Source organism: Stegostoma tigrinum, chromosome 28, assembly GCF_030684315.1.
Source record: "Stegostoma tigrinum isolate sSteTig4 chromosome 28, sSteTig4.hap1, whole genome shotgun sequence".
NCBI lineage: Eukaryota > Metazoa > Chordata > Chondrichthyes > Orectolobiformes > Stegostomatidae > Stegostoma > Stegostoma tigrinum.
This window is the reverse complement of record NC_081381.1, coordinates 33,901,424-33,923,810: the sequence shown is the minus strand read 5'-3', so window position 1 is coordinate 33,923,810 and position 22,387 is coordinate 33,901,424. Positions and strand designations below refer to the sequence as shown.

Genomic DNA, 22,387 nt, shown 5'->3' with positions numbered 1-22,387 from the left:
TGAGTGCATGAAGGGACTTGAAACGAAGGAGGAGCGTTTTATAATTGAAATGTGGATTGATTGGGATCCTGTATAGGTCAGTAGGTGCGGGGATGATAGGTAAATGCAATATGGCCAGAGTAAGCAAATCTCAAATTAACCCATCCATGTAAGTATATAGTAAGCATGAACTATAGGGAAAAAGCTGAATAGGCAGGAGCTATCTTCCCTACAGTGTTGGAGGCTGAGGGGTGACCTTAGAGGTTTATAAAATCATGATGGGCATGGATAGTGTGAGTAGCCAAGGTCTTTTCCCCAGGGTAGGGGAGTCCAAACTAGAGGGCATGGGACTAAGGTGAGGGGGGAAGATTTAAAAGGGACCTAAAGGGAAACTTTTTCACGCTGAGGGTGGTGCGTGTATGGAATGAGCTGCCAGAGGAAGCGGTGGAAGCTGGTACAATTACAACATTTAAAAGGCATCTGGATTGGTACAAGACTACGAAGGGTTCAGAGGGATATGGACCAAATTCTGTAAAATGGGACTAGATCAGTTTAGGATATCTGTTCGATGTGGATAAGTTGGAGTGAAGGTTCTGTTTCTGTGGTGTACAGCTCTATGACTCAATGTAATAAATCTAATTATCAGACAGTTATGTACTTCAACATATCAACAGTAGGTGTCATTCTTGTGCCATAGTTTCTTACAGTCTGATGTTAGAGGGACACCATTTAATAAGCCATGCAATGTGATTAATCATCCCAACCTTTAGATTGGTTTTATACAATCCCAATTAATGTGTCTGATCTTTCCTTTGGTAATTCTGTTTTTCCTTTCCTCTTGAAAACTCTTTCCCAACTTAACCTCATCAAAGTCTTGGCTGATGACTCTTCACTGCCTTTGGAGAGACAGCTGCCTTCTGTTCTGTTACAGTTAATAGCACACACTGGATTGTGACCGTGAGGCTGTATTTCACTCCCCTCGTGGCTTTGCCAACTCATCCAGTGTACAACTGAGCTTCATTGGCGAGGAGAGATCAAAGATCAATCCCTGGTTTTTGCTGAATTGGCTGGGTCTGGCAGGGTGGCAGTGGGGATTCTGAATTGGCCTCGGTGCCACTGAATTGAGGTGTACAAAACCATTCTTTCCTGTTCCCTATCATATCCCCGGAAGGTAGCGTACGTGGGAACATCAAACAAGAATAATCTAAGATGGCTTTGTGACATCCTCTAGCTCAAAACAGCCTGATGCCAAATGTGAGCCTGAAACCACTTCATCCCCTAAACTTTGATATTATAAAATACTGTGTGAGAAGATCTAGATGTTTGACTGACATATTAAAACCAGCCAGCCAGCCTGCTCTCAAACTGCTTCAAATCCAACTGAGTCCCATGTCAAATGGACATTCAAACTTCAGAATACCAGGGGTGGAATCAACTTGGTCACAGCTAAAGAACAAGGAAAGACGAGGTGTTATTACATTGCTCTTTGTAGACTAAAGACTGCCAGCTTGTAGGATGGATTTTGAGGAATGAATCAAACTAAGTTACAGAAAAGTACAAACGTTCTCCATCAGTTATTATGGAGGACTTCTCTGAATGTGGACCAGGCCCAGTCTGTCTCTACTCCCTCAAAAAGGGAAAGGTGTGGAAAAGGCAGATCAAAATTAAGATAATGAAGAAAAAGTGTGTTTATGACGTGTGTTGGGTTGAAAGTACGATGAGAACCGGATTGAATAAAGACGGGTTAGAAGGGAGGTGAAAAGGAAAATAAATAAATTTAGATTTAGATTTTATTGTCACGTGTATGCAAATACAGTGAAAAGTGTATAATGTCACTATCGTAGGTAGAACGTACCCAAATACACACAAACTTAGCTTTAAAGTAGAAAAAGGGAGAAACAAATTAAAAATGTTAACCATTATAGATCTTCATAGAATAAGAAGGATAAAGAAAAGAACTAAACTAGAAATTTGATGGAATAAAGTAAAGGGGAATCATGAAAAAAAGACAGGCAACTATCATAAAGGGGTATTAAATACTTCTATCGGCATATAAATAGTGATAAAGGAGTAGGGCTGATTACCGACTGAAAGAAGATTTAAACGTGAAGGCAGGAGGTATGGCTGAGGCATCGACTATTTTGCAACTGTCTTTATTAAGGAAGCAGATGCTACCTATGCCATGGTGATAGAGAAGGAAGCTCAATAACTAGAAAGGCTCAAAATTGATGAGAGATTAGATAGACTTTTGATAGTGAATGTTGACAATAAACTAGGACCAGATGGGATGCATCTAAGGATTTTGATGGAAGTGAGAATGGATGTCGAGGGGACACTGGTCATAATTTTTCCTGAGACCTGTGGTGCTGGCAGAGGACTGGAGAATTGTAAATGCTACACCATATTCAGAAAAGAGTACATTGGTAAGCCTAGCAATTACAGCTCAATCAGTTTAACTTTCATGGTGGGGAGAGTCCTTTGGGAAAGGAATTGTGTGTTGGAATTCATGGCAAACAAATTTGGATAATTAAGGAGAGGTAGTCTAGGTTTATTAAGGGAAGATCAGGTTTAACTAATTTGGTGTTTGTTGAAGTAACAGGATTGATAAGGGTATTGTTGTTAATACAGTGTACATGGACTTCCAGAAAGGTGTTTGATACTGCGCTATACAACAGACATGTAAACTCCTGGAATAAAGGGGGACTGTAGCAATGTTGATATAAATGTAGTGGAATGATAGGAAACTGTAATGGTTAGTTGATATTTTTGGGCTGGAAGAAGGTTTGTAGCGGTGATCCCCCAGGAAATACAAAGAGAGCCGTGCTTTTCCTGATATATACTAATGATCTAGAACGTGGTGCTGAGGTTACCCATTCTGGTCGGACATATACCTGGAGATTTTAAGCATACGACCTCCAGCCTAAAACTGCCTTGTCCGTCAAAAAACTACTTGTCCTTGTCTCCAACACTTCACACAAACACATTTATTAGATGTAAAAGATATTTCAAAATAAAACATATGCCTTTGTGTTGTTTCTCCTTTGTTGCTCATAGGAGACAGGGATTATGTCCCAGAATCCAGGAGATTAACCCCTTCGGGTTAATGCACAGATTTAGCAATCCTAACTGGCCTCCTTATGTAGCTACAGAACTACTGCGTATCTTTGAACACAGCAGGCCAAGCAGCATCTTAGGAGTTAGTGTTCCTGCGATGCTGCTTGGCCTGCTGTGTTCATCCAGTTCCACACTTTGTTATCTCAGATTCTGCAGCACCTGCAGTTCCCATTATCTCTTTTGCGTATCTTTGTTTGCATGTGGTCTGGCCAGCCTTTTCTAGTTGCTTTAACATTTCGAAATGTTGCAGTAATATTTACCAACAGTTTTCATGCCTAAACAATAGACAAAGGAGGGAAAAAAAATACTGAAAAGGCTGTAATAATGTAGAGCACGTAGTGTATTCAGTTAGTTTTAGCATTGTGGTAGAAGTTTCTGCAGTTCAAATAATTGTCCTTTTTCCCATTCTCTTCCCTTTACATTGGTGGTGCCAAGTGCAGTCTGGGTAACCATTTTGCCAACTCCTCTCTTCTGTTTAGAGAAATGAGCTGTCCTCCCAGTTGTTTGCCATTTCAATAAACCACACCTAGCACTCATGCTAACATTTCTGTCCAGCTCCTGCCTTAGTGTTCCAATTAAGCTCAATGCAAGCTGGCGAAATAACACTCGAATAAAATCAAAATACTGCAAACAGTGGAAATCTGAAACAAACAGAAAATGCTGGAGAAACTCAGTAGATCTGGCAGCATCTATAGAGAGAGAGATGAAGTTAACATTTCGAGACTGATAGAACTTCTGAGCTTCTGTAGAGTCATACAGCAGTCTCCCTAACCCAATGCATCCTTCATTGAACAATTTGGCAAGTAAGAAACAGCCATGTTGAACAAAACAGCCAATGGCATGGAAGCAGCAGGTCAGCAACCCCAGGAATAAAAAGGTGTGACAATGGAACACAGTCCAAGTTCTCCAGGAATCAAAGGCACAAATTTGAGTTGTTCACATCCCTGTGTTACTGTGCACCAAATGCTTGCTGAGTTGTAAAGGATGGGTCTTGCCAGGTTTTCCTGCAGAATGCTCCAGACTGTTGGACAATGTCATATCAGCTTTCCCTTATGGAAAAGTTAATGCAAAAAAAACCTTCAACTGTAATCCCATCATTCCCGAAGCCCTGTGGAGAAAGGGGATGGTGGGTTGTTTAGGGCAGTTCTCTGAGAGTCATTTGGCAGAATGTCTCCTCGGTACAAGTTTTGAGTGAGCGCAGATGGTGAGGAGGCCCCATCCTGCCCACTGCAGTCACTCCGTCACCACCTCGAGGACACTGCAAGTGGGAAAGAGACCATTGAACCCCCTGTGGGATGTGCTTTGCAAAGCAGCTCAGGAAAGCAATGTGGTGGTTTTTGTCGCTGTTCATCCGGAGATAAACGTAACTGCAGATGGAGGACCATCCACTGGGGAAAGACACTCTTGGCCGTGCGCAAATCTTGATTGCCCTCTAGTGGATGAAACTGTCACAAACCAACTGTTGCAGATTTGACACACGCCACGTTCCAGGACTAAATGCTGAGGGAAACATTATAACTTAGCTGCCTCAGGGGCTCAATGGGGAAAGGCCGTCACCTGTGGTCCCCCTCCCCACTGCTATAATGCAGGACAAATTGGAAGCAATGAACCCCCCTCAGACTGAATGGAGCAGAGAACTTTTAACAGGAAGTGTAAATGTGTGTTGTAAATATAACCTGAAATAGCAAATGTAGTGAGACACCTTGTGCTGTACTGATAATGTGTTCAAAGTGGACTGTATCTCAAATTGGACTGTAATACAGTGTCCTGTTACAATTTCATGAATAAAGTATATTTTTGCAGGAAGAAAATACTGCTATGTTATTGGCTCAAGGTTCTCCTGTCACAGTAATCACATTCTGTGTTTCTGGGAGCCAGTGAGAGTGTAAGGAGCAGCCCTTGTAAACAGAAATTTTCAAAAGAAGACATACCACCATCTCTCACCCAGACTGCGGTTGTGAGCAGAGGTATTTCTGGTCTCCAGCCCCAAGGCAGGAACAGTCCTGGCGGAACTGCACCCCCTTCCTTCCTCCTCCCCAACAACTACTCTCATAGATTGTCTCTCCCCACCCACTGCTCTCACACCTCTCACTGAGGGATTGCAACAATTCTCAAACTTCAAAAGCAGGTAGGATAATGTTTGGAAATCACTGCATTACCTCAATACCCATGGTGACCGCACTCTCAGGGTAAAGAATGACCTACACATTCTAATAAATTTGAATTGGTGTCTTCTTGTTACTGAGCCCCCTCCAGGTGAAGTCTAATCTTTGCCTAGTCACTCTTTCAAGCCACGTCACAACTTAAAACATCTTCATTTAAATAGAGGTGAGCATTGTGTTGACTGGAGATGGGATAGGTGGTAATTACAGGTTGCTGCAGTATCTCTGATATTGTGGAGCACTTTGAATCCCTACATTGGGACTGCCATTCGACAGGCGAATGTGGGTGTAATAGCTTTGGGCTCAATTGCTTTTGCCTATAACACCATATGAAATAGGGATTGGAATAGGCCATTCAGCCCTCAAGCCTATTCCGCCATTCAGTAAGATCTCATGTCCACTTTCCTGCTCCTTCCCATGGCCATTGACTCTCCCACTGATCAAGAACCTATTTATCTCAGTCTTAAATACACATAAGGACTCTGCCCCCATAGTTCTCTGTAACAAAGAGTTCCAGAGACTTACAATCCTCTGGGAGACAAACTTCCTCCTCATCTCAGTCTTCAGTTGGTGCCCCTTCATATGTCTTCTGGTGCTAGGTTTTCAATATGGAGAAACATCCTCCCAGCAACTACTCTGTCAAGCTCCTGAAGAATCCTGTGTGTTCAATGAGAACTCCTCTCATTTTTCTCAACTCCAGTGGGTAGAGTCCCACCCTGTTTAGCCTTTGCCCATAAGACAATCCCTCCATGCCAGTGATCATCTGAGTGAACCTTCTCTGAACTGCCTCCAATGAAATGACTTCTTTCCTTAAATAAGGGGCCAAAACTGCTCACTGTACTCCAGATCTGGTCTCACCAGCATCCTGTGCACTTCCCCACTCTTACACTCCAACCCATTTGATATAAAGGCTAATATTCCACTCACCTTCCTGATTACCTGCTACACCTATGTGCTAGCTTTTTGTGTTTCATGTGCCTTTATCTCAATGCCCTTTTAAATAGTATTCTGTTCTTTTATTCTCCCTTCCAAAATGAACAACTTCACATTTTCTCACATTATTCTCCATTTGCCAGCTTTTTGCCCATTTATTTAACCTATCAATATCTCTCTATAAGCTGTTTGTATCCCGCTTCAAACTTGTGTTTCTTGAGTTGTCTGCAAATTTGGCTACAATACTTTCACTCACTTCTTCCAAGTCAGTAATATATATTGGGAACAGTTGCAGTCCCAGCCCTGACCCCTGTGGACCCCCACTGGTCACTGGTTCCCAACCTGAAAAAGAACCCTTGATCCCACTCACTGTTTTGTGCCTATTAGACAATTCTCTATCCGTACCCATACACAACCTCCAACACTGCAGTCTTTGGACAAGCATATGGACGTACATGGAATAGTGTAGGTTAGATGGGCTTCAGATCGGTATGACAGGTCGACACAACATCAAAGGCCGAAGGGCCTGTACTGTGCTGTAATGTTCTATTCTATTCTTTATGATTTAGCCTTTTGTGGTGTATCTTGTCGAATGCCTTCTGGAAGTCCAAATACAACGCATCTATTAGTTCCCCTCTATCCGCTCTAATTGAGACTTGCTTGAAAAAAAACTTCAATAAATTAGTCAGGCATGATTTCCCTTTCATGAAGCAATGCTGACTCTGCTTGATTAGTTTATGATTTTCCAAATGTTTTGCTATTACTTCCTTAATAATTGATTCCAATTTGTTTCCATTGCCACAAGTTCTCTGATAATATTCATTGAAAAGCCTTGGCTACTTAAGCAACACAACAGAGAGTAACTTAACTTAGTGAGGAATTGTTTGTCTTCAGGAGAGGGGGAGGGATGGGAAATTCAGAGGAAAGTAAAGTGAATATAAGAGAGACTGGAAAATTTTAACCCTGGGTTATTTTTGTTCCGACCTGCCCTTCCAAACATTAAACATTGCCAAAAACAAAGAGATTATCTTTGAACTTCACTGACTGTGAATAAACATTTTTAAAAGATCTGACCTCAGCCTGGAAATTCCTCTTTTTAAAATCCTTAATTTCCTTCGGTTATCAGTATGGCGCCCAACAGCTTGAAGTTCTTGCCAGTACAGAGCGAGTTGTGTGTGTGGGTTGGGTTCAGACAAGTCAGTGGCTGCGCCCCTGTTAAAGGCTCTGCTGACATTGTCAAGTGCAGCAGGTATAGAGGGGCATGTCTTCTCTTTTTGGAACTGTCCAGTTGAGCATCAGGACTCTCACTGCTCAAGCCTTACAATAACTAACACAGCCGCTTCCTCAAACACTAGTCCCTGGAAAAGGAAACATTGCGGTGGATTTCAGGAAAACCTCAGGGAAATTCTTCTTCATCTCTCTAATGTTTCTTTCGGATGCCATTGTTACTGATGGCACATTGCACTATATTTCTCCGTCATCAACACTGGGCTACAAAGACAGACTACTGGAATCAGAGGAGAAACGAAACAATAGCCAGGATAAATGGGTGGCTTGGGAGATGGTGCAGGAGGGAGGGGTTCAGATTTTTGGGACATTGGGACCGGTTCTGGGGGAGGTGGGACTATTACAAATCGGATGGTCTACACCTGGGCAGGACTGGAACAAATGTCCTAGTGACTGCTTTTGCTAACGCTATTGGGGAGAGTTTAAACTAATGTGGTAGGGGGATGGGAACCAAATGAGGAGGTTAGTGGACAGCAAGGAGGCAGTAACTGCCATAGGGTATTAACTTATTATACAGCTGAGTGAAAGCATGTTGGTTGGAAAATGCATTGAAATTTCAGGCTCTGCCAAGGGCAGACCAGAAACTGTTGTGGCCTGAAAATACCAGCTGGGGTTAGCAGCTGGTTTCCCAATGAGATGCCAGGGGAGCTGGTTCCCTGAACTGCATTGCCTTAGAAAGCCCTGCTTGGGCAAGTAACGCATCTCCATGCTGGTTCGGGGACATCTCTGAAAATCATCTCTGAAAATTTGGGGCGACACAGTGGCTCAGTGGCTAGCACTGCAGCCTCACAGTGCCAGGGACCTGGGTTCAATTCCACCCTCAGGCGATTGTCTGTGTGGAGTTTGCACGTTCTCCCTGTGTCTGCGTGGGTTTCCTCTGGGTGCTTTGGTTTCCTCCCACAGTCCAAAGACGTGCAGGTTAGATGGATTGGCCATGGTAAATTGCCCATAGTGTTCAGGGATGTGTAGATGGGGTGGGTCTGGGTGGGATGCTCTGAGCTTTGGTGTGGACTTGTTGGGCTGAGGGGCCTGTTTCCACACTGTAGGGATTCTATGTTTTAAAACAAAATCCCAGAGTGATAATTTCACTATGCCCACATCTCAGTGCCCTGTGTCTGGAATTGGATTGAATGGAAACCATTCAGAAAGAGGAGACTGCATGCAGGACACATCCAGTTCATTAAGATCCAGAAAACTCTGACTGCATATCGCTGTTGTAAGAGCATTTCATGGAGGTCATCGGCAGGTTAAAGGTGTCCTTTGGATTTGATAGAACTGAAGATCCATTGATAAAAGAGAATCTTGAAGGGAGCCAAAGTAATTGGAGCATTCATCGTGAAAAAAAATGCTAGCTCCTCATTGTTGGGAACCCTAAAGCATCCCTTGTTTTATGTTTAAAATGCAATGCAGCAGCAGAGACAGATTTAGAAATTAACCTTCCCTCGATAAAAAATTAACATAATTACAGTCATCAAATCCATCATCGGGGCAGTCCAGGCTTTCTAATTAACAGAACAAGTAATAATTTAGAAAACAGTTCCAAAGAGTATAGTTATCAAAACTCAGGGCTGGAACACTTCACAAAAACTAATCATTAAATTATTGTCAACAAAGAGATGTTCTCAGGACTTGGACCCAGATCTGGAGAATATACTTTAATAAGAGTTTTGGTACCACAGGAAAATGAGATGCTGTCATTTCTGACAAGAACCCCACAGTTCCCCATAAAACTACAATGTAGTGGATTTCCCAGCTCTATATTAGTGCTTCATACAACACTGATGGACCCTACACCCCACACCCTGACACCGATGGACCTAACAGTTTTCACAAAAACAGAAATACTCTATATTTTCTGATACATCACTAATTGACCTCATACTCTTTCATTAGAATACCTCATGGTTCCTGATGATAGCTACCACCCCTCTCGCTACAACCCAATCCTCAAACAATTCCCAAGACTCCTGGAATGACTTGGATTCTCCAGAATGGATGTTCTACATGAAACATCCATGCTGATCAATGATATCCTGCTGGAGGACACTTGCATGAAATGATGATTGACTGGTATTGGGAGTCAGAACAAGATTAAATAATGTCAGTTTTAAGAAATCTTTTCTGAGCTTTTCCACTAGAGCTGGTACTTATAGCACCGTGAGCCAGCCAGACTGTAGGAAATGAGGTCATGTTTGAGGGATGGGTTTGGGTTCACGGGTTTTGAAGTGGGGGATAAGGTTGAAGGCTGGAGAACCAGGGCATGCACAAAGAGAGAGAGTGTGATGAGGGGGTAAGTTAGATGGGAAAATGTACCTGTGATGGGAGCTGGGAGCTGAGGTCTTGAGGGGAAAAGGGTATTGATGGGACACAATGGGGAGTAGGGGAATGCAGTCTTCCCTGAGGATTGGGTTGGGATGAAGCCAGTAATCTTTAGTGAGTCTGGAGCTCAGTAACAAACAGCCGATGAGTGGATGCAATACCCAGGGTGAGCTGCTCGTCCTGGAGCAAGCAAAACCCGTTGCCTTTTGGTTACAATCATGAGTGAAAGCTTGTTTCCATTGATGGGTGATGAGGAACAAGGAACGGAGACAATGGGAAAGTGCGAAAGGAAGATCTTCAACCGAGCACTATTTGACCATGTAGGTAGACAGGATAATGAAGAAGACATTTAGCATGCTTGCCGTCACTGGTCAGTGCATTGAGTATAGGAATTGGGACATCATGCTGTGGTTGTACAGGACATTGGTGAGGCTACTTCTGGAATACTGCAGTTAATTCTCCCTACTGCAGGAAAGATAATGTTAAACTTGAGAGGGTTCAGAAAAAATCTACAAGGATGTTGCCAGAATTGGAGGATTTGAGCTATAGGGAGAGGCTGAATAGGCTGGGACTATTTTGCTCAGAGTGTTGGAGGCTGAGGGGTGATCTTATGGAGGTTTATAATATCATCGGATAGGGTGAATAGCCAAGGTCATTTCTCTGGGGTAAGGGAGTCCAAAACTAGAGGCCATAGGTTTAAAGTGAGAGGGGAGAGATATAAAAGGGACAACTTTCTCATGCAGAAGGTGGTGTGTGTATGGAATAAGCTGCCAGAGGTGTTGATGGAGACTGGTTCAATTACAACATTTAAAAGGCATCTGGATGTGTATATGACTAGGAATAGTTTAGAGGGATATGGGCCAAATGCCGGTAAATGGGGATAGTTCAGTTTAGCATGGACGAATTGAACTGAAGGGTCTGTTTCTGTGCTGTCCAACTCTATGACTCTATGGGATACCTCATCACATCTGCTATTGAAGCTGAAAGCATTTCAGTGGAGAATAGGATCAATATTTGATAATCTTTTAACATTATATAATCTGCTGTTATGACATGGCCGGAATGTGACTTAATGAAACCTCAAAGCAGCGATGACAATACCGCTCACTGCTGTCAGGTTTAATATAGTGTTCATTATCTATGAACTGACTGACCGAGTGAACAACATCTTCTGAAACACAGTTTGACTGTGTGGCTCCAAACGTGAAACTATAATGTAATATAAAGTCCATGGATAGTGAAGCCTTAACATTCAGAAACTCCCAGGCTTGTCATTAATTAGAGGCACTTCCTGAATGCCAACAATTTTCCCAGTACATCCTGACCTAAGGGTGGGAGGATGAGTATTTTTGTTGTGATGGGATGAAGGAAGGTGGAGATTTTAGTTTGGCCCTGGTAGGCTGGTGGATCCTGGTAGGATGGATAATTATTAGCATGGAGCACAATAAAGCACAATTTTTCAGCATGGAGCTGAATAAACATCAGCACCGTACATCTGTGCCCTGGTGTCCCTGGAGAAAGAGCATGCCGTGTCCACCAATATTCCCAACGCCTTCCAGGAGAGGTGGGCACTGTGGGGGTGTGGAGTGCTTTACTGACCCCTCCAACTCTATTTTAATTAGATCCGTACCCTCCCCTTATCTTTCCTTTTCAAGCAAGCATTGCTCTTTCTGACCTAGTTCACTGACTGCCTGGGGTTTTTTTTCTGGTTAGTGGAAATGTCTAAATAAAACTATGTTTCACTTTGTATTTTTACTGACTCCTGCACAACAGGGGTGCTCTGGGGAAAATAGGCACTACTGCCATATGACAATAGCGTAGAGGTATAAATAAATAGGTAGTTACATGAGTAGATTCATTAAAAGAAACAGGAAAGTTAGAATCTTCTCAGTTCAGTGGATTGACTTCCAAGTTGGCTTAAACAAAATCAAACATTAGCACAATTCCTTGATGAGAAGAAATATTTGCTCTAAGATGGCAATAGTTTGCCCTACCATCCGATCAGTGCCATAGGCATATAATAGTTCACTGAAAGGATTGCATCTTCACACTAATGTACACAATTGTTTAGCTAACATTGAAGCTTTATATAGGCCAATTTGTTTCACATAAGATATCAGTTAGGTACAACGATTTCCATTCTTGTCCAGGTGTGTATTGGCTAGGTAAAATTATCACCTCATTTCACTGCATGCATCAAATTACCATGATTGTTCTGCAGCACATAGGCTAAATCATTATCAAATTGCACTTAACATTACAAATGAAACAACTAATTCCATAGATTAAACCCTCAGGGTGACCAGCCAATATTACCAAGCTTGGCAGATGATAAATGAGAAATAAATGTTCACAACATGGAGGCCAATTAAAATTGTAATACTGAGGGCTGCCAGGTGTTCTGTTCAATATTAATTGGGGCAGTACATCAAAAGTTAAACTTCTCGACAGAGTTAACTGATGAACTAAATTACTGAGCTAACATAAAGGGCAACAGGTGCTACTGGGTGTAGAATGAGCTGTGTGACTGAGAAGTCAATAAACTCTCAAAAATAAGTTTCTTGCATCCTACTTCACCAACAGACTTAAATGTATTTATTTATACCCCTACACTATTGCCATATGACAGTAGTGCCTATTTTCCCCGAAGCACTTGAGTTGTGTGTGTATGTACAAGAATCAGTAAAAACACAAAGTGACATCAAATAGTTGTCTAAATGTGAAAGTTGGAAACTGAGGGCCTTTTTTCTAGATATGGCTGAAACCAACAGTTGGGATAGGATTTCCCACTGATGTTTGATGCACACTATGCACGCTATGGTGGATTAGGTCCTTAGCAAAGGAAAAAGAAGAAGGATCTAGGCCCGAAACGTCAGCTTTCCTGCTCCTCTGATGCTGCTCGGCCTGCTGTGTTCATCCAGCTCTACATCTTGTTATCTCTGGCCTTGATATTGTTGTGTTCTATTGGATGCAAGATCATGTGTAAAGCATTCTCTGACTCAGGGTCTCAATATTTGGAACCAGAGGAAAGTTTGGGAATTTACTTAAAATTTATGGACACAATAGGTAAGAAAGATAACCTTCTAAATACATATGAGGCATGGTTAGAAAGCAGGATGAATATCTAATTTAACAGACCATATGCGAGGTTGCAAAAAGTCCATTTCACAATTCCTAACTCAGTACTTGCCTTTTAAAATTATTGGATTGTCTGAAGGTGCCCAAGATAGATAGAGTCCTAATATTAACTGGTTAGATATTTTTAAAGAAGCTCATGTTTGGAACAAATGCCAGAATCCTTAAAAAAAAATTATCAGAAAATACTTAATCCCAGTAGCCTTCATCTCCCATCTGAACTATTCAGCAGAACATAAAGATTGGAGGATTTAATGGTAGTGGCAATGAGACAGCCAAAGTATAGACCCAGAACAAACAATTATACAGCACAGAAACTGACCCTTCAGCCCAATTCATCCATGCCAACCAGATTTTCTAAACCAAGCTAGTTGCATTTGCCTGCATTGGCCCACATCCCTCAAAACCTTGCCTTTTGTACCTGTCCAAATGTCTTTTAAATGTTGTAACTGTACTTGCCACCAACATGTCCTCTGGCAGCTCATTCCACACATACATACCCTCTGTGTGGAAAAAATTGCCTCTCAGGTCCCTTTTAAATCTTTTCCCTCTCACCTTAAGCCGATGTCCTTTAGCTTTGGACTCCCCTACCCTTGGCTTTCTATGCCTCTCAGGATTTTGTAAACCTCAATAAGGTCACCCCTTAGCCTCCTATGATTCAGGGAAAAAATTGTCCCAGCCTCTCATAACTCAAACGAATCCACGGTAACCTACTTGGAAGTCTTGTTCGTATCTGTTCCAATTTAATAACCTTTTTCCTACAGTAGGGAGACCAGAATTGTACACAGTACTCCAAAAATAGCCTCACCTATGTCCTGTACCACCGCAATGTAATGTCCCAACTCCTATACTCAATCTTCTGACCAATGAAGCCAAACACCACCTTCCGCACCCTGTCCACCAGTGATTTCACTTTCAAGGAACTATGTACCTGCACACCTAGGTCTCTCTGATCAACAACACTCGCCAGGGTCCTACTATTACGTTTGGCTCTGCTTCACCAAAATCCATCGCCTAACATTTAACTAAATTATATCCATGTGCTGTTCCTTGGTCTGCTGGACAAGTTGATCAAGATTGTGTTGTGTATTCTTGATTAACTTCCTTTGCTGTTCACTGTGCCATCAGTTTTATTATCTATCTCATTAGCCACGCCTCCTATATTCTCATCCAAATCATTGATATAAATAATGAAAAGCAGTGACCCGGCACCGATCTTTGCTGCACGCCACTGGTCACAGGCTTGCAGTCCGAAAGACGACCCTCTACCGCCACCCACTGTCACCTACCTTGGAGCCTATTTTGTATCCAATTGGCCAACTCTCCTTGGATCCCTTATGATCGAGAACAAAAACAAAGTTGCTGGAAAAGCTCAGCAGGTCTGACAGCATCTGTGAGATTTAACATTTCGGGTCCGCTGACCCTTCCTCAGAACTCAAGATATTGATATTTCCCCAAGTTCCCTAGATGCCATGTCTTTCTCGATAGTAAATACTGATTTGAACTATTCATTTCAGATCTCATCCATCTCCCGTGGTTCCACACATGTGATAGCTTCGGCAGATAAGTTTAAGAGAAATCCAAAGAGATTCTATGAGTATACTAATGGCAAAAGAGTAATTAGGGAGAGAACAGGGCCCCTTAAAGATCCATGTCCTCTTTTTGTCCTCCTGATTTTCCTGCTTCCCTTATGCTCTGAGGGATTCATTTGTTCCCAGCTGTCTAACTTGACACATGCTATGACTCGAGATACTGAAGCTCTGTTCAAGAAAAAGAAGGAGGCATGTGTCAGATATAGACAGCTGGGATCAAGTGAATCCCTAGAGGAGTATAAACCAGTATAAACTACTCTTCCAGTCATAGCTTTCATACTAATAGGAACATACTGTCCCTGAACTCTCATTATCTCGCTTTTGAAAGCCTCCCACTTGCCAGGCCTCCCTTTACCTGCTGCAGCCTCCTTGAAGTTTCTGCCTGATACCACAAAAAATTGGCTTTGCTCCAAATTAGAACTTTAACTGGTGGACCAGCCCTTTTCCATAAGCAATTTAAAACTAATAGAATTACGGTCACTGATCCCACTCTGTCACTTGCCCTGCCTTATTTCCCAAGAGTAGCTAAGCATTGCCCCTTCTCTAGGAGGCCCATCTGCACATTGATTGAGAAAGATTTTTTGACACACTTAACAAATTCCTCCCGATCCAAGCCCCTAAAACTATAGTAGTCCCAGTCTAAACTTGGAGAACTGTGATCTCCCTGCACACTTACTCCCCAGTTCCTCACTGACTATTGTGAAGGGGAATGGTAACCTATCAAAGTGATCATCCCTTTTTCATTTCCCAGTTCCACCCATACAGTTTCACTGGACAACCTCTGGGAATACCCTCTCTAAATACTTATATAATGTTTTCTCTAATCAAAAACAACACTCCCCCTCCTCCCTTGCCTGCCCTTCCATCCTTTGTACTCTGGAACATTGTACTCTGGAACATTGAGCTGCCAGCCCTGTCTCTCCCTCAGCTATTACAGAAACAAAGCTATGACATCCCAGTCCCAAGTTTCTATCCGTGCCCTTCGTTCATCAGATTTACCTGTCAGGCCTCTTGCTTTGAGATAAATACATTTTAATTCATCACTTTTCCTTTGTTCTCTGCCATGCTGTTGCATGCCTGGTCTATTTAACACCTGCACCAGCTTTAAACATCTCTCTTGTGTCACTATAGTTTAGGGTCCCGATTACCATCACTACTGCCCCATCCCTGCCAGGCTAGTTTAAACCCTCTCAAGTAGCTCTAGTAAATTTCCCACCTGGATATTTGACCCCTCCAGTTCAAGTGCAACGTATATCTCTTGTCCAGGCCATTTCTGCCCGAAAAGAGAACCCAATGATCCAAAAAAATCTGAATCCCAGCCCTTCCTGCACCCGCTTCTCAGCCACACATTCATTTGCCCTATCCTCCCATTCCAACTCTCACGAGCACATAGCACCTGGAGTAATCCAATAGTTCCTGCTTTTTAATTTAACTAACTAAGGGACAGGACTGGCAGCTCAATGTCCCAGAGTACAATGTTCCAGACTACAATGTTCCAGTGTACAAATTCTATAAGAAGATAGAAGGGCAGGCAAGAGAGGAGGGGGAGTGTTGTTTTTGATTAGAGAAAACGTTATATAAGTATTTAGAGAGGATATTCCTGGAGCATTGTCCAGCGAAACTATATGGGTGGAACTAATTGCCTAACTTCTTCTACAGTAATCTCCTCAGGACTTCTTGATGAGGTCCTGCAGGTCCTTTTCCCAACAACACGTACCACTATGTCCAGCTGCTTACACTCCCCTTTGAAAAATGGTGCAACAGCTCCGAGACATCCTTGACCGTGGCACCAGGAAGGAAACACACCGCCCTGGGATCTTACTCACAGCTGCAGAGACACCTGTCGTGTGCCCCTGACTAGACAGTCCCTTATCGCAATTCTATAAAAACAGGTGTTTTCTGTTGTAACATTCATGCCAACAAAGAAATTACATGACAATAGATGCTCCACAAATGTTAGTGGGCCAACCAAGATTGTCGTCATGTGGGATAAATAGCATTGCCCTGCATTTCTGTATTACTTTGCCTATCATCAGTCATAATTACCCAAAACTACTATTCCAAATGTGGTCTCCCACCTTATTAAGGCACGTCCAATGAAATACCTTGGGGAAAGATATATAGGAATCCCATTGTTATACATCAGGCAGACCCCTCAAAATATTTTTTGATGGTAGCCGAGACTCTAAGATTTTCTTAATATAAAGGCAGATGCTCCAGGTGTGATACAACTGGTCCAACCACTCAGCTTTAAGCAAAACAGAATTTATTTAAACACAACAGTTGAAACATGAGCAAAGGAAAGCAGAATTTATAGAAAACTTTTAGAATTTTTAGAAAACTTAACCGACCTGACACAGCAACTTAACTAATTAACTGTTCCAACGTAGCAACATCCCACAAACACATCCCTTGGCAAAAAGATAAATTCAAATACAGATTCTTACAGGCAGGAGGGAACAATGTCCAGAGGGATTTCAGAGTAGGTCAGTTAGGAATCATGTACTGAAGCTTACAATCCTTCTGGTATCAAACCTCTTGTGACTGCTACAGGTAAAAAAAACTTAGAAAAACTCTGAACTGAGAGAACTCGCTGCTCGCCTTCCATTGTTGAACCGCTAGTTCCCTGGCCACTTCAGTACCTCTGCCTTTACACTCCTCTCTTCAAAGAAACCCAGGACGAAATAACCTTTTTAAAGTAACAACATTGTCTAAGCTTGTTGGACTAAAACCTGGAAATGGGCAGGTTTTCTTAGGAGGACACGTTGTGCATAACGTCATATTGTATTCCCTTAAAAAAAATTTGCTGCATCCATTATACTAACAACAGTGTATATGATATCCGAGGTGCCCATTTAAATAAATATATCCATAACATTGGCAAAATTTATGGGCATATTTCATTTGGAACTGGAAGCAGTCCTTACCACCTTTGCACCTTGTAATGGTGAAGTAGTTAAAAGAGCCCAATCATTTCCGTATATGAATTTTGGAATCTCTGGCATATGTAGATTATTCCATTGCCTTTTTAATAGAGTTGTTCCTGGAGGATGAGCCGTTTTAAAATATAATGGAGTAATGCACATTCCCACATTCAATCTCTTGCAAAATCTGTGATGGTAAATGACCAAAAAAAGCTCCTTGCTGGAGGAAGGGATAACAAAGTGTGGAGCTGGATGAACACAGCAGACCAAGCAACATCTTCGGAGCAGAGAAGGCCTAAACCCTTCATCAGCTTTTGTGCTTCTGAGATGCTGCTTGGCCTGCTGTGTTCATCCAGCTCCACACTTTGTTATGGGATTCTCCAGCATCTGCAGTTCCTACTATCTCTTGGTGGAGGAAGATCTTGGTCTTCCCATTTTTCATATTGAATATATATGGAAATTCCAATAAAGGGCTGAACTAAATACAATCATGGGGCAGTCGCAGAGGTAATAGTGTTTGGAGATAATTTATGATAGCTTTTGACTTTAAATGCTGCGTCCACATGACCAAATCAAAGTGGCATTCTATTAGGATCACAACACCAGAGGGGGTAATTTTGGAACCTCAATTTCATGGCCCTTAATGGGTCCACATAATTCCGCATGGATCAAGATGGAAAAGATTGTTGCCATATATGGGATGAATTCATTGGATGGGTCCCAGTGAATGGGCTGTACTTCCATATAAGGTATAGATGTAACCAAATATGGGACGGCGAAACTAAACGAGCAAAAAAAAATGGCTCGTCCTCCAGGAATGGTTCCTGGAGGACGAGCCCTTTTTTTAATAATTTAAAATATAATATGAATATTTAATTTGATTCTCTAAGCCATTGATGGTCTACTATGAGATTAATATCAGCTCTTATTCCTGGGTCTTTGTCTAACATTGTGTCAATCAGCTTTCGACAGCAGTCACGCAGGGACGGGAATGGGGGAAACTGTAAAGATTGTACCTGTAGCTCCTTGAGCTTTGAAAGGTCACTATCATCAAAAGGCATGCAGCCCGTTACCATAACATAGAGGAGAACCCCCAGGCTCCAGATATCTGCCTTAAATGGATCATACTTCTCACCATTGAGAATCTCAGGAGCAGCATATGCTGCCGATCCACAAAATGTTGAAGATGGGCAACTTTCTGAGCCTTTTATGCAAGTTGCTAATCCAAAGTCAGTGAGTTTTGGGATATTATCGACAGTAATTAAAATGTTTTCACACTTAATATCACGGTGTGCAATGTGATGTGTATGGCAATATTCCAAAGCCTGGGCAATCTGCTTAAAATATGGCCTAGCGGCCTCTTCGGATAAATGACCTTGAGAGTCAACTAAGTCAAAGAGATCTGTTTTTGCTTCTTCCATGATAAACAATGTATGTTCATTTGATTCAATGATTTGATATACTTTGATTATATTTGGGTGGGAACATTCTGCAAAAATGGAAACCTCCCTTGGCAAACACTTAGTTAAGAAGTCATCAGACTGTTTTGATTTATCGATAATTTTTATGGCAACAGATCGTTGAAGCTTGTGGGAGAAAGCCTTTCTCACAATGGAAAATGTGCCTTCTGCAATCACTTCACCGATCTCGTACCCAAATATGGTAAGGTCCATGACTGAGATTTTTACCTTCCTGAAGGCCCATCGAGACCAATATATATAACCTTTTATGGAACAGAATGTTCTGTTCTTGAAGCACAGGACGTTCCGTCATAACCAAATATGGATCTTTCCAGAACGTTCTGTTAAGTACGGAACTAAGCAGAACAGAATGTTCTGTCATTACTGAATATGGGCCAGAACAGCCCATTATTACCAAATATGGATGTCATTACCAAATATGGATGTTTCCAGAATGTTCTTGGTAAAATATGGACCTGAACAAATGCTGTCCTGTTCTCATTGGATTTGGTAATAATGGAACGTCCATATTTGAAATAATAGAGAATGTTCCAGTATTATCCATATATGGTTATTGTTTTACATTCAGTCTCTAGAAATCCACAGTAGTTTCATGAATTAGATGCCATATGTGGATGGAACATATATGGAAACTAATCAACGCGTAGGAACCTCCCCAAATCCAGCCCTGGGCACAGGCTCCCACCAAGCTCAAACCTCCCAAATCCCAGGACTGTTATCAATAGGGCATCCAATTGGAATCAATCATGGTACATGTTCTATTATTAGTATCTGTATTACAATACAGAATAGGAGCCCTATAGGGAAAGCTTCCACAATTCTTCAGGAATTCTCTATGTATGGAAGCTTTCCCAAATGATTGATTCCAATTGGATGCCCTATTGATAACAGTCCTGGGATTTGGGAGGTTTGAGCTTGGTGGGAGCCTGTGCCCAGGGCTGGATTTGGGGGTTCCTACGCGTTGATTAGTTTCCATATATGGCTATTGAATAAATTGCTTTTATTTCCATATATGGTCATTTGTTCAAGCACCGCAACTCAGCAGGTTGCAGAAGAAACAAATTGTGATTTCCATCTATACCAGTGGGACAGTTTTAAGTTGACGGTTTTCCATCTTGCCTTCAGTTACATGGCCTTACTCTGCTCAACTGCCAATAGGACATGCCACCACCTCTGCCCAGAGCAAAGCTTAAAGCCTGCTGGAAAAAGTTGCCATTTCATTCCTATTGTGATTTCTATGTGAACCAGCAGGGCAGTTTAAAATGGTGGCTTTCCTTATTGTCCAAAGCAAGTCCAGATCCTGTTCACACATTGACACCTCATGCCAAATATTCCCCCACATGTTCATTTTTCTCGAGTAAAGTCCCTGCGCTCAGCCACAGGCTTTCTATCAATTAACCAGCGCAGCACTATCAAATCACCCAATCTCGGGAGCTGTCTATGTGCCTGCCAGACAGAAACATTGGCAATTCAATCAGCATCAGGTCTGCTTCAGGATGTTATAGCTCGACACATTTTAGTCCATTGTCTTTGTATGTTGATCACTAACAAGATATTACCAAATAAGGTTCTATATTATTACATCATTCGCTCTGAACAGGTTTCCTACACACCTAGTAATTTAAATTGAGGTCAACCAGCCAGATAAGGATTATGTAAATGCTACCCCATTGCAATACAGTTTGGATCCCAATTCTTGGATACCAGGAACTGCAGATGCAGGAGAATCTGAGATAACAAGGTATAGAGCCGGATGAACACAGCAGGCCAAGCAGCATCATTTCGGGCCTAGACCCTCTGAAGAAGCCCGAAACGTCAGCCTTCCTGCTCCTCTGATGCTGCTTGGCCTGCTGTGTTTATCCAGCTCTACACCCAGTTCTGTTGGATTTAGAGTAAACTAACATCTCATGTGCTGCTGGGAAAGAAGATAACATGAGCCTGATGGGGTTTTTTTGACAGATCATCAGCCACAGGATGATCTGTTATAGTCAACTCATTTTTTCAAAATAGATTCTAGTCTTACGTACTGAAATGGGCAAGAGCTTTGAGACAGAACATTGTTGTATTGGACATTGCTGAGTTGGGGGTTTCAAGATATTATTGCTCTAAAGGGCAAGATTATTCCAGTTGTATGTGTAATGGACAAAGCAGCCCCTAGTCATGGATTGTATCTGCCCATTTGCTGCCGGGTTCTCTAGCATTCCCTAATGGGCATATATACATAGAGATATAATTTTGACTTCACACGGATTTTTGGTAATGGGATCATGCAATGGGTTTTGCTCTTTGGGGGTACCTTGGAAATAAAAATAGAAGAATGGGCAGGGTGAATGTCAGTGATCAAAGTTAGTTTGTTTTTTAAAAATTTGGGTAGCTTTAACGTCACAGGAACTGCAGGAATGTCTACGGAAAGAATCCCTAACTACTGTTCATCAATCTGTGATAATTTTCATTAGAAGTGCAGAGGCAATCTTTTCTCTCAAGGATGTAAAGCCATTCTTCCTCATATACTCAATAAGCCCCGCATGCCTCAGTTTTATAAATAACCCATGTCTCTGACCCGTACAATCCTCAGCAAACCCTTTATGAGGGTTATAGGACCCTCTTTGAAAATGACAGTTTTGAACAATTAGTTCCAGGAAATTCTGGAAGGCCAGGTGTTGTCCAAACGGAAGACATAGCAACTTGCTGCCGAAAGAAATGTTCCAACCCCCTTTGGGTTGGGGGGTGGGAAAGATACAAAATGGCTAGTGCTGTCTCCTTCGATACATGGCACAGATCCTGCAGTCGTTAATGAAGTAAAACATAGTAAACCTCCTGCCTGAGGTTATCTCACGCTGTTGTCTGGAGATTGAGATTGGGACAGCACTGAAATCCTCTCTTGCGGCTCTCAACACTCACTACTCACTCACTACAGTCAGTGCAATGTCAGAAGTCACACGACACCAGGTCATAGTCCAATGGGCTTATTTGAAATCACAAGCTTTATGAACGTAGCTCCTTCATCAGGTGCAGTGAGAGATAAGTGCATACAGACCCAGAGTTTATAGGCAGAGAGATCAAGGGCAGAGAGATCAAAAGATTATGCAATTGGTGTGAGTGGAGTGTCAGATGATAAGCTTCTACAGCTGACCAAGAGTGTCAGAGGGTGAGTAAAGTGTCAACAGCTGAATAACAAGTGAAGGGATGACAATCTGATAAAATGAGGCAGAGAGTTAATGACAACAAAGTAAAAATAAGGTGGTGTTGGAGATGAACTAAATGACTGGGCTAACAAGATAGGTACAAGAGTCGCATGCCGAGTGTCTAGCTAAAGTAATAAGTAATTCAAAACTGTACAAATTAATTAATGTAGAGAGATCATAACATTTTATTAAAACAGACAGTAAGGAAGGTTTTACATTTACAGAAGAGTAGGGTGGGGTCACCTGTAGCGCGACATGAACCCAGGATCATGGTTG

The 22,387-nt window shown here is 42.1% G+C and overlaps 1 protein-coding gene across 1 annotated transcript; it reads right to left on the bottom strand.

Annotated features, from left to right (window-relative positions):
* Nucleotides 1–18,317: 18,317 nt before the first annotated feature.
* Nucleotides 18,318–19,118, bottom strand: LOC125466541 (testis-specific serine/threonine-protein kinase 6-like). Its single transcript, XM_048561136.2, has one exon. The coding sequence runs from the start codon at nt 19,116–19,118 to the stop codon at nt 18,318–18,320; it is 801 nt and encodes a 266-aa protein (XP_048417093.1).
* Nucleotides 19,119–22,387: the final 3,269 nt, after the last annotated feature.

Coding starts and splice junctions, on each gene's coding strand:
- LOC125466541 (XM_048561136.2), bottom strand. CDS start 19,118: ATGGACCTTACCATATTTGGGTACGAGATCGGTGAAGTGATTGCAGAA.